The sequence below is a fragment of the Schistocerca cancellata genome, chromosome 11, assembly GCF_023864275.1.
Source record: "Schistocerca cancellata isolate TAMUIC-IGC-003103 chromosome 11, iqSchCanc2.1, whole genome shotgun sequence".
Classification (NCBI taxonomy): Eukaryota; Metazoa; Arthropoda; class Insecta; order Orthoptera; family Acrididae; genus Schistocerca; species Schistocerca cancellata.
In genome coordinates this window covers 39238873-39264393 of record NC_064636.1, presented here as the reverse complement: position 1 = coordinate 39264393, position 25521 = coordinate 39238873, and the positions used below count along the sequence as shown (strand labels likewise).

Below are 25521 nucleotides of genomic sequence, written 5' to 3'. Positions count from 1 at the left end.
TTGATCGCCGTCTTAGGGAGCACGGAACATTCCAGCCTATGACTCGCGACTGGGGAAGACCTAGAACGACGAGGACACCTGCAATGGACGAGGCAATTCTTCGTGCAGTTGACGATAACCCTAATGTCAGCGTCAGAGAAATTGCTGCTGTACAAGGTAACGTTGACCACGTCACTGTATGGAGAGTGCTACGGGAGAACCAGTTGTTTCCGTACCGTGTACAGCGTGTGCAGGCGCTATCAGCAGCTGATTGGCCTCCACGGGTACACTTCTGCGAATGGTTCATCCGACAATGTTTCAATCCTCGTTTCAGTGCAAATGTTCTCTTTACGGATGAGGCTTCATTCCGACGTGATCAAATTGTAAATTTTCACAATCAACACGTGTGGGCTGACGAGAATCCGCACGCAGTTCTGCAATCATGTCATCCACACAGATTTTATGTCAACGTTTGGGCAGGCATTGTTGGTGATGTCTCGATTGGGCCCCATGTTCTTCCACCTACGCTCAATGGAGCACGTTATCACGATTTCATACGGGATACTCTACCTGTGCTGCTAGAACGTGTGCCTTTACAAGTATGACACAACATGTGGTTCATGCACGATGGAGCTCCTGCACATTTCAGTCGAAGTGTTCGTACGCTTCTCGACAACAGATTCGGTGACCGACGGATTGGTAAAGCCGGACCAATTCCGTGGCCTCCACGCTCTCCTGACCTCAACCCTCTTGACTTTCATTTACGGGGGCATTTGAAAGCTCTCGTCTACGCAACCCGGGTACCAAATGTAGAGACTCTTCGTTCTCGTATTGTGGACGGCTCTGATACAATACGCCATTCTCCAGGGCTGCATCAGCGCATCAGGGATTCCATGTGACGGAGGGTGGATGCACGTATCCTCGCTAACGGAGGAAATTTTGAACATTTCCTGTAACAAAGTGTTTGAAGTCACGCTGGTACGTTCTGTTGCTATGTGTTTCCATTCCATGATTAATGTGATTTGAAGAGAAGTAACAAAATGAGCCCTAACATGGATAGTAAACGTTTCCGGACACATGTCCGCATAACATATTTTCTTTCTTTGTGTGTGAGGAATGTTTCCTGAAAGTTTGGCCGGACCTTTTTGTAACACCCTGTATAATAAGTGATTTCGCGTAATACATTAAATCTCATAAAATTTAGTATTCCATTTGTTTACTAGTAGGTCGTGCTTCTCCACTATATGTTCGCAACATTTTGCATTTATAAATGAAGCCATAGTTAAGAAAATTTAAGTTAGCATTGTTATTTTTCAGTATTTTATATAATATGATATATATCCTACGTAAAAATCTTTGCTATCGTATACGCCAGTTTCAGCATAAAAGAAGCAAGATTTTGTGGATAGTTAAACTTTTAATTGTTAATTTAATAAATTTGCACTGTAGTTTTGCAGACTTGATTGTTAAAAAATCTTATAAATAGGAGGAGCACAAGACTCAATAATGGACAGTTGGAGACAGTTCTGAGACGCAACCACTGCGTCGCACGTCTGTGCAGTAATGCAATTGTTGTAATATAGTATTGTGACTATGTAGCCTGTTATGTGGAGTTATCTCCCACTAAGAAGAAATGGTGCAGCTTGTCATAAATGAACCACTATAAAACGACTTGGTACCTCGATCATTTCATGGAATTCACGTAACTTGATCCAGTTAGCAGAGGAAATGGACCGAGGAAACAACTACTTCAGCAGCAGCAGCAGGAAGCGGATTACTCCGAGTTACACTGAACTAAGATATGTACAAGAAATCAACTGAACTATACATGTGTCACTGCAGAACTAATTACTAAAGTGTAAGCCGGCCGAAGTGGCCGTGCGGTTCTAGGCGCTGCAGTCTGGAACCGCGAGACCGCTACCGTCGCAGGTTCGAATCCTGCCTCGGGCATGGATGTGTGTGATGCCCTAGGTTAGTTCGGTTTAACTAGTTGTAAGTTCTAGGGGACTAATGAACTCAGAAGTTGAGTCCCATAGTGCTCAGAGCCATTTTGGAAACTGTTCTAGCAGTAAACATTTGGATTTGCCTCAAAGTAATTCTACGGGCAACGGCCTTGCCGCAGTGTATACTCCGGTTCCCGTGAGATCACCGAAGTTAAGCGCTGTCGGGCGTGGTTGGCACTTGGATGGGTGACCATCCAGGCCGCCATGCGCTGTTGCCATTTTCGGGGTGCACTCAGCCTCGTGATGCCAATTGAGGAGCTACTCGACCGAATAGTAGCGGCTCCCGTCAAAGAAAATCGTCATAACGACCGGGAGAGCGGTGTGCTGACCACACGCTCCTCCTATCTGCATCCTCCACTGAGGATGACACGGCGGTCGGATGATCCCGGTAGGCCACTCGTGGCCTGAAGACGGAGTGTTCAAAGTAATTCTTTGAGTGGTGGAGGCCAATGTGATCAGTAAGAAACACCCCCCGATCAGACGTATCTTGATGTCTATGGGACACAAGAATAACAACAAAGATTTGAGGTTTTTAGTTAAAATCAAATAATCTCTTTTCGATGTTGAAAGTTTTCGCCCCAGCAAAATTTCACTGTCTTCTCCATGTAACAAAAGTTACGTTACATCAGGTCAGGTCAAATGTCAAAGCCATGCTAATGATTATCTTTGACTTTGAAGGATTAGTTCATCTTGAATTCGTACCACAGGGACAAGCTGTTAGTCGATGGTACTATCGGAACGTGTTGCGACGCTGCTACAAAATGTGAGAAGGAACCGGCCTGAAATATGGCGAAACAATTCATGAGTGTTGCATCACTGTAACGCAGCACCCACACTTTCATCCCTGTTGGTGCGAGACTATTGCACAAGAATCGCTATTACTGTGCTAACTCTTCCTCCGTACTCTCCAGATCTGGCCCCTGCAGACATATATATATATATATATATATATATATATATATATATATATATATATATATATATATAATTTCCAAAGGCGAAAACCCGGTTGAGAGGGCGAATATTTGCGACGATAGACGAGATAAAAGAAAGTTCGCAGACGGCACTTCGCGCGATCGAGAATGAGGCGCACCAAGACTGCTTCCGGAGATGGAAACGGGGGTGGCAGCAGCGCATCAATTGCGAAGAAGAGTATTTCGAAGGAGACCATGCACACTAAGTGAAAGATAAGCACAGAACAGATTTGTGGTCAAAATTTCGGAATGTTTTGTACAGACGTCGTACTTGACTGAGAGGTAGCGGCTGCGCAACACATCTGCTGTAGAAATGAATACGGATCCCTACTTGCGAAAAAATATCTACATCCATACCCCGAAAACCACGGTACGGTGCGTGGTGGAGGGTGCCTTGTACCACTCCTAGTCGTTCCTTTTCCTGTCCCACTCGCAGACAGAGCGACGGGAAAACGAGTATCTATAAGCCCCCGTATGAATCCCGATTTCTTGTACCTTATCTTTGCTCTCGTCCCGCGAAATGTATGTACAGTGTGTCAACTGTAAGACGACAGAGTTGTGAGGGGAGTGCGGGGAGAGGAGGAAGCAAGGATTGGCTGGCGGGGGGAGGAGCCGCTGGGGGAGGGGGGGGGGACAAGGCACACCTACCTACCAGTTGCAGTGCTGCCACTACAAATTAAGCGTTATGCTTACACGAAAGCAGACGAAAGGCTTGGAAGCAAAACTCGCTTTAAATGTTGTTCGTAAACTGAAATCGTCATGTACATTAAAAAATATATATATATATATATATATATATATATATATATATTTGTCTATTATGCACTCACAAACCATTCATCCGATTGCAATGAAACTTTGGTAAGTTGTTCTCCGAACGCCCAGAAAGAGTAATACACAATGTTTCAATTGTTATTTTACTGTAGCATGCATAACGCAATTGATTAGGTAAAGGCTTATCATGCAGCCGACCCGGTTTCGATTCCCACTGCTCCCAGTTTTTTTTCATTTTATTTCATTCCCCGCAATGTTAAACTATTAATTATAAAATTTATATATACTTAAACAGGTCATATAGTATAACGTAACTGCCAATCACTATATATAAAAATGAATGTATGCATGTCTGCCCTCTGTGCGTTTCCAAACCATTCATCCGATTGCGATGAAATTTTGGTGATTTGTTCTCTGTACGCCCACGAAGGTTCCTAGCCGAAAAAAAAAAAGAAATAAGACGCTTTCTTGAGGAGATATGACGTCATAAACAATGAGATGTCACCGCGAGAAAATACCCAGATTTATGCATCCACTATTTGAGAATGAGAGCACTTAGCGACTAGCAACAAACGTTACATACAATATCAAACGTTTACGAAAATTTTCCTCGCTGACAACCCCCACAAAATAATGAAAGGAAAAAAGGTTGTCGCTTACTACATTTTCTCAGTACATACCGCAAATCTGCCGCAGTAGGCATGACGTTTTAATGTATTATTTCGTCACTATTAACTCTAATCGCAACATATTTCGCATACAGTATCCACATATATCAGTAAATGCGCCGTCAAATTTATGTCTCTTTACGACATATAATTCAGGAGATATGACGTGGTAAACATCGAGATACGTGAAAAAGTGCCGCGTCAGGCATGACGTTTTGTTCTATTATTTCTTCGCTACTGACACTATGCGCAACACGTTTCGCAAACGTGTTAAAAAAGTATATAAAACCACGGGGGTTGTTGGCGAGTCCCGAGATGGGCCAGCAACTGCCTCTTCACTCATTTTGATAATGTTTAGCACAACTGCACAATAAAAACATGCACAACAGTACAGCGCAAAACAATAACGAAGCAGACGACAATGGCTACCTTGTACAACACAGTCAGCTGTGTAATGTTGGCAGCAGTCGAAACTGCGTGCCTACCGAAGCCTCCCGACGTTTACCGACTTCTACCGATTCAGGACTAGGCAGAGGTCTGCCATCTAAAAGTTTACACACTGTAGGCGGCAGTAGGATCTTTCTGCGGTGAGCTTAAAATGCTATAAATTTTTTCAGTAGTGTTCCTCTAAAAAAAAAAAAAAAAAAATAACGTCGCCTTCCCTTCCGGGATTCACATTTGAGTTCGCAAACCATCTCTGTAACACTAGTGTAATGTTCGAAATTACGGGTGACAAATTTAGCAACCCATCTCGGAACTGCTTCGATGTCTTCCTTTAATACAACCAGGTGCAGATCCCAGTGTAGCATTACATGATTAGGTCCAATATAGTCGGATCTACTTTGCGTCACGTGAGTGTAGGGGAGTCGAAACAAGCAGTGACCATAGACGTCATATCAACTTGAGATTTGTTTTATACATGTAATTCATTTCAAAATTTTATTGATTATTTGCACAGCAAAGAATTTAATTATGTTCAACATTTAATAGATAATGAGTTTTAATTAGACAGATATAAATATGTTTTGGCATAGCAAATCACCTTCATTGGATCAGGCGCGATATGTTTTCTCTTTGTAAGAACAAAAACTTCCGTGTTGCTCGAGTCATAGAGTAAACATCTCTGGAGTGAGTATTGCGTTCTGCGCATGTTGTCAACATTAAACCAGGATTGTCACGTGATCTCGGGACTTCGCTGTGCCTGTGTGCTTTCTGCAGCGTTTGAAGTTTATAATACCAAGAGTTTTTGTTGTGTTTCACCGTTTGTTGATAGTGTCATAGCGATGGTGAATTACGTTGTTGCTACTGATGGAAAGAAAAATATGTGAAAGGAGGGATAGTAACTTTTCATGGGTATATTCCATATAGCTCTAATTATAGTTTTCATTTTAGTAAGAGACACTGTATACGTTTAAAAATTTCGAGGCGCATTATAATTAAGACTTCATTCTGTAGACCTATTTTTCTACGAATTTATGACTATATAATAGATATTACGGCTCTTACAAAAGCTTACAAACAATCGCTTCCTCTCGTAAATTTGCTAGTGGAACAGGAAAGGGAAAGGTTAGTTGTTTCAGTAAATACTATCCTCCATGCATTTATCAGTGACTTGTCAATTATGTATATAGATTACTCCGTCTACTATTTATTTAATGAACTGGGAGCAAGTACTTAAAATGCGTTAAATAAATACCTCAAAGTGCCACCAGTAATAAAAATTGTGCTTTAGGTCGCAAAAACGAGAAAATAAATACGCAGAAATACAAGAAAAAAGGACGAATTAGCAGGGATATAATCGCTAATGTGCGGTAAATTCGGTGTTTTTCGGACACTTGCGAAAGTACTAACGTACTGTCAAGTCGTTTTGCAGGACTATCACTGCAAAAATGTACTTCAGGCTCTGTAATACTAGAAAGTGCGGTATCATACCAAAAACTACCAAAAATCGAGTGCATCTGAACTGTGACACCTATCGCAAAGAAGCAGGATGTAATATCACTTTCCCTTAAAAGTTACGTAGCTGGTTTATCCCCGGTATCAAATGGATACTGTTAAAATGTCTTCGCAACATATATAAATAATTCACGACACGTACGAAAAGAATCCGTCTGTAGTAGGGATGTAGTGACATTCTAAATATACAGGGCGCTATACGAACAAAGACACGACGTCCCGAGATCACGTGACCAGGCCGGCAATGTATGTTGACAACACAAAATCTGTTCTGCGCATGTGAGTGCTCACTCCAGAGATATTTACTCTGTGAGGAGGAGAGGAGGGGGAGGAGATTAGTGTTTAACGTCCCGTCGACAACGAGGTCATTAGAGACGGAGCGCAAGCTCGGGTGAGGGAAGGACGGGGAAGGAAATCGGCCGTGCCCTTTCAAAGGAACCATCCCGGCATTTGCCTGAAGCGATTTAGGGAAATCACGGAAAACCTAAATCAGGATGGCCGGAGACGGGATTGAACCGTCGTCCTCCCGAACGCGAGTCCAGTGTGCTAACCACTCGGTTTTACTCTGTGGCCCGAGTGCGCGATCACATAGTCGTAGAGTGCGGATCTGCTGTAACTTTGATGAATGGGCATAGAGTTGTTGATTTACATCAAGGAGTTGATTTAAAGATTATTCTAGGGAACCACGGTCCGACTTAGGTGCAAACAAATCGCGCCCGATTTCTCAAATTTCGGCGCGGAGTTTAAGATACGCGGCTGGATATAGGGCGTTATCGTCGCGTGTGTGATTCAGTAACATTAACCGCAATTTACGGACATCAGCTCGATAATAACTATCAAAGACGTATAGTAATCGTCTTGATGCTTAAAGCAAGCGAGAAGCGATTTACGGTCGGGACACGACAAATATTAATCACTGCATCGTCAGAATGAGATTTTCACTCTGCAGCGGAGTGTGCGCTGATATGAAACTTCCTGGCAGATTAAAACTGTGCGCCCGACCGGGACTCGAACTCGGGACCTTTGCCTTTCGCGGGCAAGTGCTCTACCAACTGAGCTACCGAAGCACGACTCACGCCCGGCACTCACAGCTGTACTTCTGCCAGTATCTCGTCTCCTACCTTCCAAACTTTACAGAATCTCTCCTGCGAACCTTGCAGAACTAGCACTCCTGAAAGATAGGATACTGCGGAGACATGGCTTAGCCACAGCCTGGGGGGATGTTTCCAGAATGAGATTTTCACTTTGCAGCGGAGTGTGCGCTGATATGAAACTTCCTGGCAGATTAAAACTGTGTGCCCGACCGAGACTCGAACTCGGGACCTTTGCCTTTCGCGGGCAAGTGCTCTACCATAGTCACCTTGTTGATACGTTGCTTAGTAACTCACAAACGGACAGTGATAGAATTATTGAAACGCTCTTTTAAGTATTAGTGACCACTACACACACATCAGAAACTAATTACTCTGTCAGTGACTTCTGGATTGGATGAGTTTTTTTTTTTATTTCAGCTAACAGATATTAATAAACTTCTTTCGAGGTTGAAACTTCATCAATGGTGTCGTGCTCATTCAATTTAGTAGAGCGGTAGATAGTACTAGCTACGCTACTATTTATAGTTTTAAAGGAAAAGAGAGCACATACCTGTTTCTTTCTTTTGAGAAATGTCCGTACTTCAGTCGTCAGCCTTCTCAAACCAGAGGCAAGAGTGACGCTCCCTGACAGCACTACGATATCGTGAACCACCGAACACGTGTGCCCCCTTCTCACTACATTTCTGCATTGGAAACCCTGAGGTATAGCCGCGGTACGAAGAAGGAAGAAAGAAGAGGAAAGATCACCGAAAGAAACGGAGCAAAGAGAGAAGAGGAGGTCACACCAGGCACTTGAGCAGTGCTCAAGAACAGGTCTCACCAGCGTCCTACATCCGGTCTTCTTTACAAGTGAATCACGCTTCTCTAAAATTCTCCCAAGAAACTGAATTCGGCCATTCGCCTTATATACCATAGTTCTCGCACGCTCATTACGTTTAACGTCGCTTTGCAACGTTACACCCGGATATTTAAACTACATGACTGCGTCAAGCGGGACATTACTAATACTGTACTCGATCATTGTGGGTTTGTTTCTCCTCCTCTGCAGTTTCATTTATGGCGACAGTGCTTCTCGCTTTACAGTATATTTCTTCCTAGGCACATTATTAAGTCTGTTAAGAAGAAATGTGAATAGCGCTAGTGACATTCTCAGATGGTTGAAATAACGTCTCAGATCTTCTGAGTAATCTGTTTCATCAAGATCGTGGAGCAACTGAAGTGACTGTTTTTTATCCAATCTAGAGCAGAAACATGTCTTTCTTATGCACAGTGACTTCAAGCAGAGAAGCATTATCTGAGCCCCTACTCGTGGAGCGGCCAAGACATTCACTGCAGAGACGACTCCAGCACTCGCAAATGACGAAACTGGAGTGAATGCTGGAGTCGCCGTGTCTACAGCCATACACAAAACCAGTTTCACGAAATTGGTTCCACGAAACTAGTTTCGCGAAACTGGTTTCATGAAACCAGTTTCGCGAAATAGGTTTCACGAAGCATGTGTCGTGAAACTGGTTCCACGGTACGAGTGTCGCCCACCTGCGGGTGACGCGGCGCACCATGACGCGCTGGTGGTGGGCGCCGTGGTGCGAGAGGGGCGGCTGCCCCACCACGCCGACGCCGCCCATGCCGACGCCGGGCGCCGCCACGCCCACTCCCGCACCCAGCGTCGTGGCGCCGCCGACGCCGCCCCCGCTGCCTCCCAGCGCCGCTCGCAGCTGGTCCGGCTGCAGCTGGTTTCCATACAGCACCTGCCACAGAGACGCACACTCGCCTCGTCATACAGCCAGCGCTACGGGGCGCCAGTTGTAAAGTTTAAGTTACCAGTTACTCTGTTTTGTAAGAATGCAGAGATTGGCGGCGGTAACATTGAATAAGATGATGATGATGATGATGATGATGATGACGACGACGACGTCATTCTGAATGGAGAGAAGTCTTCTGAAGTAAGAGTGATTTCAGGTGTGCCGTAGGGGAGTGTCGTAGGACCGTTGCTATTCACAATATATATATATATATATATATATATATATATATATATATATATATATATATATGACCTTGTGGATAACATTGGAAGTTCACTGAGGCTTTTTGCAGATGATGCTGTAGTATATCGAGAGGTTGTAACAATGGAAAATTGTACTGAAATGCAGGAGGATCTGCAACGAATTGACGCATGGTGCAGGGAATGGCAATTGAATCTCAATGTAGACAAGTGTAATGTGCTGCGAATACATAGAAAGAAAGATCCCTTATCATTTAGCTACAACATAGCAGGTCAGCAACTGGAAGCAGTTAATTCCATAAATTATCTGGGAGTAGGCATTAGGAGTGATCTAAAGGGGAATGACCATATAAAATTAATCGTTGGTAAAGCAGATGCCAGACTGAGATTCATTGGAAGAATCCTAAGGAAATGCAATCCGAAAATAAAGGAAGTAGGTTACAGTACCCTTTTCGCCCACTGCTCAGATACTGCTCACTGGTGTGGGATCCGTACCAGATAAGGTTGATAGAAGAGATAGACAAGATCCAACGGAGAGCAGTGTGCTTCGTTACAGGATCATTTAGTAATCGCAAAAGCGTTACAGAGATGATAGATAAACTCCAGTGGAAGGCTCTGCAGGAGAGACGCTCAGTAGCTCGGTACGGGCTTTTATTAAAGTTTCGAGAACATACCTTCACCAGGGAGTCAAGCAGTATATTGCTCCCCCCTATGTATATATCGCGAAGAGATCATGAGGATAAAGTCAGAGAGATTAGAGCCCACACAGAGGCATACCGACAATCTTTCTTTTCACGAACAATATGAGACTGGAATAGAAGGGAGAACCGATGGAGGTACCCTCCGCTACACACCGTCAGGTGGCTTGCGGAGTATGGATGTATATGTAGATGGAGACGTTTGGTTGGTGAGGCGCTCAACTGCACAGTCATCAGCACCTGTACAAAGTCCCAATTCTTTACACAGTCCAATTTTTTTTCACAGTCCAATCGAGCAATTGTCACGAATGATGATGATGATGATGATGAAATGATGAAGATAAACTAACACCCAGTCCCCAGGCAGAGAAAATCCCCAACCCGGCCGGGAATCGAACCCGGGACCCAGAGGCACTAGCCACTGGACCATGAGCTGCGGACTGAATATGTTCTCGAGCTCTCACTCAAATTAACTAGTTAAAATGCTTTCGATCAAGCACGCTTTAGGCATTGCCGAGTGGAATGGGTGCTGATGTGTTGTTGGTACCTGAAGTGTACACATTCCGCTAGCTGCCCCACGTTATCAGCAGAATGGAGAGGTTGCTTTACTCACGTCCAAGCCAGGTTATGCCCAACCCAAGCAGGCTACAGGACTTGCTTTCCTGCTCGTCTTCGCACAGTGCTATGCTATGCAGCAGTCTATTGTGTCTGCACCTATTGTAATATTATGAATAGCTTCCGGAAGTTGATGAAAAGTCTTTTTTAAATCCAAGTATCACAAGACGATGGTCAGTGTAATAAATATTCATTTTGGGTCATTGTAGTCCAGAAAATGGTGGATTTTCTTTGTCCTCTTTTTTTCCTTTTCAGTATACGAGGGTGGTTAGAAAAGTTCTGGGAACAGAATAAAAAAAAAGGTACTTACATCACTGAAACATTTTCTGTTTTTCAATGTAGTCTCCTTGTAGATTAATGCTCTTGGTTCAACGATGTTCCAGTACCTTGATTCCATCTCGAAAATGAGTTTCCTCCAGACCTGCAAAATGGTTGTCAACTCCAGCTATCAATTCTTTGTTTGAAGTGAGTCTTCGTCCACCGAGAAAAATTTTCAGTTTTGGGAAGAGATGGAAGTCTGACGGAGCCATATCAGGTGATTAAGCCGGGTGTGGCAACAGTTCATACCTTAGTTCGTGTAATTTTGCCATGGCGACGACACATGTGAGTGGGCGCCCATTGTCTTGATGGAAGATGAGTTTCTTCCTTGCTAAACCCGGCCTTTTTCGCGTATCTTTTGTTGCAATTTGTCCAGGAGGTTATCATAGTATTCTCCAGTAATAGTTTGCCCAGTGGGGAGGTAATCTACAAACAGAATCCCCTTCGCATCCCAGAACACTAATACCATGAGCTTCCCCGCCAAAGGAGTTGTCTTTGTTTTCTTTGGTGACGGAGAATCAGCATGTATCGACTGCTTTGACTGTTGTTTTGTCTCTGGAGTATAGTAGTGTATGCAAGTTTCGTCTGTGCTCACAAACCGGTGCAACAAATCTTGTTTGTTTCTCCTAAAACGGGCCAAACACTGTTCCGATACGTCCATTCTCCTGCGTTTTTGATCCAGCGTCAAGAGTCGCGGCACCCATTTTGCAGATAATTTGTTAGTTTCTAATTCTTCAGTTAAAATGTGATATATCCTTTCAGATGACATCTGGCAAGCGTGAGCAATTTCACGCACTTTCCGTCGGCGATCCTCCATGACCATTTTGTTCAGATTTCAATGATTTCTGGAGTAGTGACACATCTTGGCCGACGACTGCGCGGACCATCATCTAAGCTCTCCCGACCTGGTTTAAGTTCATCTGTCCACTTGGCAACAGTTGAATATGAAGGAGCAGCGTCCCCCAGTGTACTCTGGAAATCGGCACGAATGTCCTTTGCTTTCATACCTTTCTTTACGAAGTATTTAATCACTTGTAAGGTGTCAGGCAAATCCAATACCTTCCATGAAAACCCTGACATGATAAGCAAATCCGGCAGTATGTCACATAGCTCCGAATAAATCCTGACATTAAATTAACCAAAGTAATACGATCAACGAGTGAGCAAATGGAATACCACAGACGAACCCAAGAACGCCTAAATGCATGTCATACCTCCCCACCGTGAAACAGACGCAGTTCCGAGGGAAGAAACGAGAACAGAAGCCGAGAGCAGAACCGTGTTAAGCTAGAAGGCCCTATGATAAGGGACGGACACCCACATCGCCGGCTGACCGACAGGACCACCTCCCAGCCCATGTTAAAAGATAGAGCCCTCCAGAAGAACAGTATAGATCTTACTATAACACTAACACAGCTGCAAGTTTTAGCGTGAGACTTTTTCGCGTCTCTGTTACATTGCAAACGATAAAAACATTGCCCCACCACGACTGATTGGTCAGTTGAAAACACAGCGAGATAGCTTTTTTTAAACCAACTTCGGTAAATTGTAATAACGAGAAGTTAGGAGAGAGTTGCTTCCGAGACGGCGGGCTGTATGGAGCTGCGCTGCCCGCCGCCCCCTGACGCTGCCTAACCAACGACAAGGTAATGAACGCACGCGATGCCGCATAACAGCGCATAAAGCTTCACTCAGAACTGCAGAAGTCTCATCTGTTACACCCCCTTTTTACGTAAGACTAGTGTCGATCTTCAATTAAATCTCATGGTGTTCACATTTGCCACTTGAAGTAAAAATCTGAAACGCGATGATTTTTCTATTATATAGTTATTGAGAAGTCACATCAGCCACTGTAATTTACGACAAGTTAGATAAGTAATTAAAGATAACTGAGGGTCACTGTAGACCATTTTTGATAGTTTTCTCTTTTATTAAACTTAACTTAAATCTAGATTATAGATGTGATATGGCATAGGTCATCCTTCGATCCATTGTAGAACTTGGAAACCCATTCAGGGAATATTCGTTCACATTTTTGTTGAACGCAGTTGGTTTTTATCATCTTGTATTAAAATATTTCCTTTTATCAATAGTGCAATTTATAAACAATGTTTTGTGAGTAGAATAAAGTTTCCAATGGTAAACGTAACTGCTTTTCCGACGTTATTTTACCAGCTAACTAAACATAGGAAACCCTTGAACCCCTTCCACTAAATTTAGTTAGTATTAAGATTCTTTTACAGGGAGTGCAGTGGAGCTGACGCTGAAATCATTAAGTATTTGGTTATATCATCGCTAGTCTCACTGAACTCTTCTGAACTCTACATGTCATGTGTGGTCTGGCGTCTCCTTACCAGCAACAGGTCCCAGGTTCAAACTAGTCAATTCCCTAAAAAACACGCTCAGAGCGTCGTTGCGCGAAAGTGGTAGGGAGACACGACTTATAACAAACAGACACCACGCAGAATGTTAGACACTCCTCGAATCTCGATTATTTTTTCCATCTTCACAAATCACTACGCGGGAACAAAAAAGAGCCACGTCACCGCCACAGCTCTCTCCCAAGAGCACTGACGCGACACGTGTTTACAGGCAACAGTCCAATGAATTTCACGTGGGCATCTCGTAGCGCTACCGCTGACCTCTAATGGTGATTCCGAGAACTCTTCAAACCACCCTCGTATTTCTGGCTTATTTATTTATTTCGATTTGAATGGATTTCTCTGCAACTTCACTCACTTTCGACAAGTACTAGCTATCATCAGGTCATGTGCTCCCTACAGTGAGCAAAAACAAGTTTGAAAGTCGAGATCCTTTGCACCTAAGAATCTGAACATGACTATTATACTTCAATACCAAATAAAGTAAGGTTTTTGAACGCTAATTTCTGTAACCTTCGTGGGTTCCACCCACACACGAGGTGCGACAGTAAAGTAATGAGACTGACGTGAAAAAAATGTTGCTTACCGTTTTAGTCAAGTTTGGTGTTGTCTCCTTCAAAGTAGTTACCTTATGATTGCACACACTTTTTTCAGCGCTTCTGCCATTAGTGGTAACATTTCTGGAACTCATCTTCTGTAATATCCTTCAAGACCCTCGTCACAGCTTTTTGGACATCTTGTGTCGATTGAAAATGGTGTCCCTTGACCGCCGTTTTGACTCTTGGAAATAGGAAAAAGTCGCACGGAGCGATATCTGGTGAATAAGGTGGCTGTGGTAGTACTGAAATTCGTTTTGAGGTTAAAAATTGCTGTACTGACAGAGCAGTATGGGATGGCGCATTATTGTGATGCAGAATCCAATTATCAGCAATGTTGGCACAGACACGAAGAACTCTTTTACGAAATCTTTCTAAAATCTCTTTGTAGTAATATTGGTTAACTGTTTGTCCAGGAGGCACCCACTCTTTATGAACAATTCCCTTGGAATCAAAGAAGCAGACAAGCATGCATTTAACTTTTGACTTTGACATGCGAGCTTTTTTTGGTCTGGGTGATCTCTTTGAGCACCATTGCGAACTTTGGCGTTCTGTCTCTGGATTGTACTGAAAAAAAACCAACTTCCATCACCAGTGATAACACGGCTCAACAATTCTGGATTGATTTCCGTTTGCTCTAACGGATCGGCTGCCACATTTTTCAGTGTTTCTCGCTGTTGTGGAGTGAGATTTTTGGGAATCATTTTTGCACAAATCTTTCTCATACCAAGACCTTCAGTTATTACTGGACGGACCATTTCTCGATTTATGTTCAGTTCTTGTACAATCATTTTTACGGATAATCTTCGATCAGATCGTACGAGTTAACGCACGCTAGCCAAGTTAACATCAGTCTGTGAGGTTGATGGTCGTCCACTGCGGTCTTCATCTTCAACATTGGTTCTGCCTTCACTAAACATTTTATGCCAATGAAAAACTTGAGCTCTTGACATAACCGCCTCTCCAAAGGCCTTCTGAAGCTTACTGTAAGTTGTCGTCGCGTTTTCATTAAATTTAATGCAAAAAGAAATGGCACACCGCTGCGCAATATTATGCGGTTCCATTTCCGTGACGAGAGACACAAACACGTGTTAACTTATTACAGCACAACTCATGACTGAGCAGTTGCATCGATTGGACTAGAAGCAGCTTATAGACGAAGGTCAAAGATATTGTGCCTATGCAAGCCTGCAGGGTTGCCACATCTTGCAAAGAAAGTCAGTCTCATTACTTTATTGTCGCATCTCATATGATTCCAGGTATAGCAATTTCAACCAGTTTTTCCAGGATGTATACTATGGGTTTGCTGAATTGATTCTAAGTTGCCAAAATAGTTCATTTTAAACTACTCAATTACATCTTATCAGACAAGAAGTTCATTTTTTCACATTATGCTAATGTAACAGGCACATATATGAAAGAAGGAGTTTTCTTTCATACCAAGAGTTCTTCTCATTACATCGCATTTCACCAGAATGGCTTTTAATACTTGCTGGGCCAATTTTTTTCCTTTTTCAGTCAATGTCTGTCCTAAACTTAGAAAGCCTATGTACTGGTAAATAGCCTTAAGTTATTAGCACACATTTCCACACACTTGTCAGCCATTAAGTCCTCATCCTCTTTCAAAATATTTATAGATTGAGGAAATTACTGGTCAAATTTACAAACTTTTCGTAACATACTTGAGGTTCCCAGTGAGTGTTTATCAAGTTTTTACACAATTTGCATTGCCAGGCAACTACAGAATTATTTGAAACTGCCTCATAAATATGCAACAACTTTTCCCCTGCTGGCCTTGGGCTCTGTTTTGTGAATGGTATATATTCCCAAATTCTTCATTTCTTCTCAATGTCCTTTAAGTTTGGTTTCTTGATTTTGGAAAAATTTGTGGTAAGGACTATGGGACCAAATTGCTGAGGTCATCGGTCCCTAGGCTTACGCACTACTTAATCTAACTTCTACATCTACATCTACATCCATACTCCGCAAGCCACCTGACGGTGTGTGGCGGAGGGTACCTTCAGTACCTCTATCGGTTCTCCCTTCTATTCCAGTCTCGTATTGTTCGTGGAAAGAAGGATTGTCGGTATGCCTCTGTGTGGGCTCTAATCTCTCTGATTTTATCCTCATGGTCTCTTCGCGAGATATACGTAGGAGGGAGCAATATACTGCTAGACTCTTCGGTGAAGATATGTTCTCGAAACTTCAATAAAAGGCCGTACCGAGCTACTGAGCGTCTCTCCTGCAGAGTCTTCCACTGGAGTTTATCTATCATCTCCGTAACGCTTTCGCGATTACTAAATGATCCTGTAACGAAGCGCGCTGCTCTCCGTTGGATCTTCTCTATGTCTTGTATCAACCCTATCTGGTACGGATCCCACACTGCTGAGCAGTATTACTTAAAGTAACTTACACTAAGGACAACACACACACCCATGCCCAAGGGATTACTCAAACCTCCGACGGGGAGAGCCACATGAACCGTGACAGGACGCCCTAGTGCGGCTACCCCGTGCAGCTCTTGATTCTGCTGCTCCTATAGTTACAAAGATGGGCTGCAGTGAAACTACCTATGCAAATACATGGCTAATCTCTAATAACACTGGAGAGACAGCACAACCTGTTGTGCGATTCAGCAGGCCGAAGAAGTCACTTGAACCTTTCGTGGCTAGTGGAAACCCAAGTTGGCCTGCTTTAACCACTGCGAAGTAGTCTCCGTTCCGGCAGGTTGAGCTGGTTTAACGGTTGTGGCAGTGATACGGGCAGGCAGGCTGGAAGGAGAATTTGTACACCTCTGGCTGATATGGCCTTATGTACTTTATCTGCTGGCTGTGATGTCACTGGTACTCACGGCATCGCCACATATGTGCACAGGTTGACTCCCAGACAGACAGTCCCCAGCTCGCGGTCTCGCGGTAGCGTTCTCGCTTCCCGAGCCCGGGGTCCCGGGTTCGGTTCCCGGCGGGGTCAGGGATTTTCACCTGTCTCAAGATGACTGGGTGTTTGTGTTGTCCTCATCATTTCATAATCATTCGTGCAAGTGGAAGATCGGACTGTGAAAAGCTTGGCAATTTGTGCAAGCACTGAATAACCGCGCAGCTGGGCACCCCGCAATCCAAACATCATCTTCTAGCAGACAGACAGACAGACAGGCAAACAACAAAGTTATTTGATAAGGGTTCCGCTTTACCAGTTGGGGTAGACAATCCTAAAAATTCCAACAACACCCTCAAAAAAGATGGCTGCCTGCAACTCAGGATGGAGTGGCATTATGCAATCACGAGGTTGATGTGGGAGCATCAGACATGGAGTCAACATACATACATAAGGGTGCTGTGAGGATGGGCCTCACAAAAAATAAGGGCTCTGCAACAAACTGGAGACATCACACTAGTAGCCTTGTCTACCATACACAGGGTGTTACAAAAAGGTACGACCAAACTTTCAGGAAAAATACCTCACAAACAAAGAAAGAAAATATGTTATGTGGACATGCGTCCAGAAACGCTTTTATTACTTCTCTTCAAATCACATTAATCGTGGAATGGAAACACACAGCAACAGAACGTACCGGCGTGACTTCAAACATTTTGTTACAGGAAATGTTCAAAATGTCCTCCATTAGCGAGGATACGTGCATCCACCCTCCGTCACATGGAATCCCTGATGCGCTGATGCAGCCCTCGAGAATGGCGTATTGTATCACAGCCGTCCACAATACGAGCACGAAGAGTCTCTACATTTGGTACCGGGGTTACGTAGACGACAGCTTTCAAATGCCCCCATAAATGAAAGTCGAGAGAGTTGAGGTCAGGAGAGCGTGGAGGCCACGGAATTGGTCCGCCTCTACCAATCCGTCGGTCACCGAATCTGTTGTTGAGAAGCGTACAAACACTTCGACTGAAATGTGCAGGAGCTCCATCGTGCACGAACCACATGTTGTACTTGTAAAGGCACACGTTCTAGCAGCACAGGTAGAGTATCGCGCATGAAATCGTAATAACGTGCTCCATTGAGCGTAGGTGGAAGAACGTGGGGCCCAATCGAGACATCACCAACAATGCCTGCTCAAACGTTCACAGAAAATCTGTGTTGATGACGTGATTGCACAATTGCGTGCGGATTCTCGTCAGCCCACACGTGTCGATTGTGAAAATTTACAATTTGATCACGTCGGAATGAAGCCTCATCCGTAAAGAGAACATTTGCACTGAAATGAGGATTGACACATTGTCGGATGAACCATTCGCAGAAGTGTACCCGTGGAGGCCAATCAGCTGCCGATAGTGCCTGCACACGCTGTACACGGTACGGAAACAACTGGTTCCCCCGTAGCACTCTCCATACAGTAACGTGGTCAACGTTACCTTGTACAGCAGCAACTTCTCTGACGCTGAGATTAGGGTTATCGTCAACCGCACGAAGAATTGCCTCGTCCATTGCAGGCGTCCTCGTCGTTCTAGGTCTTCCCCAGTCGCGAGTCGTAGGCTGGAATGTTCCGTCCTCCCTAAGACGCCGACCAATTGCTTCGAATGTTTTCCTGTCGGGACACCTCCGTTCTGGAATTCTGCCTCGATACAAACGTACCGCGCCACGGCTATTGCCCCGTGCTAATCCGTACATCAAATGGGCATCTGCCAACTCCGCATTTGTAAACATTGCCCTGACTGCAAAACCTCGTTCGTGATGGACACTAACCTGTTGATGCTATGTACTGATGTGCTTGATGCTAGTACTGTAGAGCAATGAGTCGCATGTCAACACAAGCACCGAAGTCAACATTACCTTCCTTCAATTGGGCCAACTGGCGGTGAGTCGAGGAAGTACAGTACACACTGACGAAACTAAAATGAGCTCTAACATGGAAATTAAGCGTTTCTGGACACATGTTCACATAACATCTTTTCTTGATTTGTGTGTGAGGAATGTTTCCTGAAAGTTTGGTCGTACCTTTTTGTAACACCCTGTATGATGAACACTCAGTTCCGTGCAGTGGCCAGGGGAAATCAGTATGTCTGTGGAAAGATACCCACTAAAGGTTTTAGGTACCCATTGAATGTCTTAGCTTTGTTGGATGGTACTGAGAACTTGCACATATTTAAATGTGCAGTTAAAACTTATTAAGGTCATTGATAATAGTAATCCACTCCTCGTCGGAGACGGCTGTTAAGACCTCTAGGGTTAGGTGCCGTGTCCCACATGGGAGGGCCTGTATATTTCTGTGGCCCCGCGTAAGTGCCGTGACATCACAGCCAGCAGCTGGAATATATAAAGGTCTACCGGCAGCCCGGCAGCAGTCATTGCACTTGACAATGACCACAGGGTACATAGTGGAAAGGTCGTGGCATTTCAACCACTTGGTGCAGCTGGAAGCCTGCGACCATCTTATACCAATAATTTGTTTATTTGTTTGCAGTGATGTGTCAGTCAATGTAAGGGCATACTTTGTCCTGGTACTATTCTTTCTTCTATCTACATCTACATCGATACTCTGCAAATCACATTCAAGTGCCCGGCAGAGGATTCATCGAACCACCTTCACAATTCTCTATTATTCCAATTTCGTATAGTGCGCGGAAAGATTGAACACCTATATCTTTCCGTACGAGCTCTGATTTCCCTTATTTTATCGTGGTGATCTTTCCTCCCTATGTAGGTCGGTGTCAACAAAATATTTTCGCTTTCGGAGGAGAATGTTGGTGATTGGAATTTCGTGAGGAGATTCCGCCGCAACGAAAAACGCCTTCCTTTTAATGATTTCCAGCCCGAATCCTGTATCATTTCTGTGACACTCTCTCCCATATTTCGCGATAATCCAAAACTTGCTGCCTTTCTTTGAACTTTTTCGATGTACTCCGTCAGTCCTATCTGGTAAGGATCACACACCGCGCAGCAGTATTCTAAAAGAGGACGGACAAGCGTAGTGTAGGCAGTCTCCTTAGTAGGTCTGTTACATTTTCTAAGTGTCCTGCCAATAAAACGCAGTCTTTGGTTGGCCTTCCCCACAACATTTTCTATGTGTCCCTTCCACTTTCAGTTTTTCGTAATTGTAATTCCGAGATATTTTGTTGAATTTACAGCTTTTAGTTTTGAATGATTTATCGTCTAACCGTCCTTCTAGCACTCACGTGGATGACCTCACACTTTTCGTTATTCAGGGTCAACTGCCACTTTTCGCACCATTCAGATATCTTTTCTAATTCGTTTAGCGGTTTGTTGTGGTCTTCTGATGACTTTATTAGTCGATAAACGACAGCGTCAGCTGCAAACAACCGAAGACGGCTGCTCAGATTGTCTCCCAAGTCGTTTATATAGATAAGGAACAGCAAAGGGCCTATAATACTACCTTGGGGAACGCCTGAAATCACTTCTGTTGTACTCGATGACTTTCCGTCAGTTACTACGAACTGTGACCTCTCTGACAGGAAATCGCAAGTCCAGCCACATAACTGACACGATATTCCATAAGCACGCAATTTCACTACGAGCCGCTTGCGTGGTACAGTGTCAAAAGCCTTTCGGAAATCCAGAAATACGGAATCGATCTGAAATCCCTTGTCAATAGCACTCAACACTTCATGTCAATAAAGAGCTTGTTGTGTTTCACAGGAACGATGTTTTCTAAACCCATGTTGAATGTGTGTCTTCTAGGTGATTCATGATGTTCGAACACAATATATGTCCTAAAATCCTGCTGCATATCGACGTTAACGATATGGGCCTGTAATTTAGTGGATTACTCCTACTACCTTTCTTGAATATTGGTGTGACCTGTGCAACTTTTCAGTCTTTGGCTACGGATCTTTCGTCGAGCGAACGGTTGTATATGATTGTGAAGTATGGAGCTAATGCATCAGCATACTCCGAAAGGAACCTAATTGGTATACAGTCTGGACCAGAAGACTTGCTTTTCAAAAATGGCTCTGAGCACTATGGGACTCAACTGCTGAGGTCATTAGTCCCCTAGAACTTAGAACTAGTTAAACCTAACTAACCTAAGGACATCACAAACATCCATGCCCGAGGCAGGATTCGAACCTGCGACCGTAGCGGTCTTGCGGTTCCAGGCTGCAGCGCCTTTAAGCGCACGGCCACTTCGGCCGGCAGACTTGCTTTTATTAAGTGATTTAAGTTGCTTCAGTACTCTGAGGATATTTACTTCTACGTTAGTAATGTTGGCAGCTGTTCTCGATTCGAATTCTGGAATGTTTACTTCGTCTTCTTTTGTGAAGGCATTTCGGAAGGCTGTGTTTAGTAACTCTGCTTTGGCAGCACTGTCTTCGATAGTATCTCCATTGCTATCGCGCAGAGAAGGCATTGGTTGTTTCTTGCCGCTAACGTACTTCACGTACGACCAGAATATCTTTGGATCTCTATAATGACAGATTCCATATTTACAGCCAGATGGGTTTAGAAAAGAAATGAGAATTTGGGAAAGACATCGTTGCTGCTTTCGTAGATATATAAAAGGCTTATGGCATTATTACAAGGGAAGTGATATGGCAAGCTCTGAATATATCGAATTTGTCAAAACGAATGCAACTGAGAACCAGAAACATGTACAAAAAATGCCTGCACTATGTTATAATAGATGGCAAAAAATCAGAATGGTTTATAACGGACAGAGGGGTTTGCCAAGGAAGTGTGCTCTAATCAGCGCGTTTTAATATACTCATGGTCAACTTCGTAAGGAAATTTCACCGAGGATTAAAGGCAGGCGACATAAAAATCATAGCATATTCAGATGTTGTGATGATTTGGGAAGAAAATGAGTAGAAATTGGAAAAAGCAACTAAATATCTGGCAGAGAGTAATCAGAAGCAGGTATGGAAATAAGCTTAACTAAAAGTGACGAAAATCAGAAGCAAAAATGAAAACAAGTGAAGGAGGTAAGTTGCAATGGAAAAATTATTAAAGAAATAGATGCTTTCAGGTATCTAGGAAGTAAATTAACCAAGGATGGGAGGATCAAGAATGGTATTTCGGAGAGGATAGAAAATTATTCGAAATTGTATTATTGTCTATCGGATGGAATTAGAAATTCTAACATACCTGCCTATTTTTACCCATGGATCAGAAGATTGGACTTGGACAAATGAATATCTGAGTAGAACGCAAGCAACAGAGATGCACTTTCCTTGAGGGATCCTGGATAAAGCAAGAAGCGACAGGATAAGGAAAGAGACAATATGAAACACCCTGCAGATCATGCGCCTACAGGGTTGGTTCAAATGGCTCTGAGCACTATGGGACTTAACACCTGATGTCATCAGTCCCCTAGAACAGAACTACTTAAACCTAACTAACCTAGTGACACCACACACATCCGTGCCCGAGGCAGGATTCGAACCTGCGACCGTAGCGGTCGCGCGGTTCCAGACTGAAGCGCCTAGAACCGCTCAGCCACAACGGCAGGCGCCTACAGGGAACTATGGAGACAAAGAAAGGGGCCAGAAACGGCTACCTAGAACATCCTCAGAATGGTCAGAATCTGGAAGAAGACCAGTTGCGAGACCACAAACAAGATGAAGGGACCAGGTGAAGGACGATATGAACCAAGAGGACTGCAAAGGGAGAAGATGCTAAATGATGGACTGTGAGACAAAAGAGAAGCTTGGAAGGGGCTCTGCGTATGACATGCATAAGCAGAAGCGTTTCAGGAAGAAGAAGAGGAAGAAGAGCAAATATTAAATGATACGCATTTAAATAGATTTTAATGCAGGCGCATTTAGCAATTAATGTATCAAGAAAATTAAAAATGTTATATATTCTTAATTACGTCTGTAAACAGTGCAACAGTTTTCATACCATGACGCTTTGATTCGACGAATCATCGTAAGTATTGTCAAAATTGTTATATATTCTTAATTACGTCTGTAAACAGTGAAACAATTTTCATACCATGACACTTTGATTCGACGAATCATCGTAAGTATTGTCAAAAAACATTCCCATGAACTATGGCGTCTAAGGGATGGCAGTTATCTCCGAAACAAGAAGTTTTCGGTTATGCTGGCTTTTCAGCGCCAGATTAAATTGACTGTTAAAACCGCTCAAAATAACCGGTATCTTAAATAACTGATTTTCGGTTTTCCTGTAATAAACGTAGAAGTTGAACAAAGATGGAAGAATTTTGACTCTCGCAGTTACAAGGTAGATACATTCCAAATATAAAATTAAACTCGCAAATAAAAGAAAACCATTCGCTGCTTTTCTCGGAAAGTGACCAGTGGCTGAATACTACAATAAAATCCACAGTATTTTGCTATTGATTCTGCACTCATGCTCATACATTAAGGATAATGCTGATACATGGTGAACCAACGCTCAGATGGGCGGTTTGCGGGTTTAAATCAGCTCGGGGTCTGACCGTGCGGTGCATTTGACCTGCGGTCGTCGCACGGTGGCGCTGGCAGCAGTCCACATACGCAGACGTGTGTTGGTGCATGTCAGAGTACGGTGCAGCGAGTAAGTGTGCAGACGTTTCCAGACGTGCTAATGGTGACTGTGTGTTGAAAATGGCTCAAAGAACACATCGATGACGTTATGAGGGGTAGGATACTAGGGCGACTGGAGGCTGGTCAAACACAGCAGGTCGTAGCACGGGCCCTCCGTTTGCCACAAAGTGTGATCTCGAGATTATGGCAGCGATTCCAGCAGACAGGAAACGTGTCCAGGCGCTACAGTACGGGACGTCCACAGTGTACAACACCACAATAAGACCGATATCTCACCATCAGTGCCCGCAGACGGCCACGGAGTACTGCAGGTAGCCTCGCTCGGGACCCTAAAGCCTGGTGTCAATAGGACAGTACATGGTCATTGGAACAGTGGTCCCAGGTTATGTTCACAGTCGAGTCCAGGTATACTCTGAACAGTGATTCTGGCCGGGTTTTCATCTGGCGTGAACCAGGAACCACATACCAACCTCTTAAAGTCCTTGAAAGGGACCTGTATTCAGGTCGTGGTTTGATGGTGTGGGGTGGGATTATGATTGGTGCACGTACACCCCTGCATATCTTTGACAGAGGCCCTGTAACAGGTCAGTGTATCGGGACGTATTTTGCACCAGTATGTCCGACTTTTCAGGGGTGCAGTGGGTCCCACCTTCCTCCTGATGGATGATAACCCACGGCCCCACCGAGATGCCATCGTGGAGGAGTATCTTGAAACAGAAGATATCAGGCGAATGGAGTGGCCTGCCTGTTCTCCAGACCTAAACCCCATCGAGCACGTCTGGGATGCTCTCGGTCGACGTATCGCTGCACGTCTCCAAACCCCTACGACACTTCGGGAGCTCCGACAGCCGCTGGTGCAGGAATGGGAGGCTGTACCCCAGCAGCTGCTCGACCACCTGATCCAGAGTACGCCAACCCGTTGTGCGGCCTGTGTACGTGTGCACGGTGGTCATACCCCATACTGATGTCGGGGTACGTGTGCAGGAAACAGTGGCGTTTTGTAGCACATGTGTTTCGGGACGGTTTTCCCAACTTATCACCAATACCGTGGACATGCAGATCTGTGTCGTGTGTGTTCCCTATGTGCCTATGCTATTAGCGCCAGTTTTGTGTAGTGCCACGTTGTGTGGCACCACATTCTGCAATTGTGCTTAATTTATGAGCATGAGTGTAATTTTTTTGAAACTCTGTTCAAAAGTCATGTGGTAATCAGAGATCGTATTACTATTTGGCCATTACGAGTAGTCAGTGTTAAAGGGTGATAACGGTGGTTGTAGAATATTTTTCATGGGAATTTCTCCGTTTTCGAGGACTATAAACAGATAAATGCATATTATGTAGGCACAGACAGTAGATCAGATACTTTCTATTTTTATTGTGTATTATGAAATGAATTGTTGTTAAATTTTCAATTTATTACTGTTACCACAATTTCCTTCCTCTTTTATCGTTCCATAGAAATGGTAGACAAATCTTTAATCCTTTAAAGCAAATGAAGGATTGTACTTCACTATTACGCCACTCCGTAAAAATATTTCGACACTAGGGTTGGTGCCACTCTGCAATCCAATGGATGTCCGGCGACGAGGGCGGGAAACTGCCGAATGGACCAGGAAGAGGCCACTTGTTGCACACCGCACATGTTGTTGTTGTTGTTGTTGTGGTCTTCAGTCCTGAGACTGGTTTGATGCAGCTCTCCATGCTACTCTATCCTGTGCTAGCATCTTCATCTCCAGTACCTACCACAGCCTACATCCTTCCGAATCTGCTTAGTGTATTCATCTCTTACTCTCCGTCTACGATTTATACCCTCCACGCTACCCTCCAGTACCAAATTTGTGATCCCTTGATGCCTCAGAAAATGTCCTACCAACCGATCCCTTCTTCTAGTTAAGTTGTGCCACAAACTCCTCTTCTCCCCAATTCTATTCAGTACCTCCTCATTAGTTATGTGATCTACCCATCTAATTTTCAGTCCGCCCCAGTAGCTGAGTGGTCAGCG

The 25521-nt window shown here is 44.0% G+C and overlaps 1 protein-coding gene and 1 pseudogene across 1 annotated transcript in view; one reads left to right on the top strand and one right to left on the bottom strand.

Moving 5' to 3' along the window:
• LOC126108622 (probable cationic amino acid transporter) overlaps nucleotides 1-25521 on the bottom strand; it is a 663130-nt gene that overhangs the window by 49292 nt on the left and 588317 nt on the right. The window contains exons 10-12 of the mRNA XM_049913934.1: nucleotides 9080-9196; nucleotides 8985-9046; nucleotides 3411-3416 (exon numbers count right to left, since the gene is read on the bottom strand). Of these exons, the coding sequence (XP_049769891.1) occupies nucleotides 3411-3416; nucleotides 8985-9046; nucleotides 9080-9196 (185 nt within the window). The remainder of the gene's footprint in view (nucleotides 1-3410; nucleotides 3417-8984; nucleotides 9047-9079; nucleotides 9197-25521) is intronic.
• Nucleotides 2083-2200, top strand: LOC126109076 (5S ribosomal RNA; annotated as a pseudogene).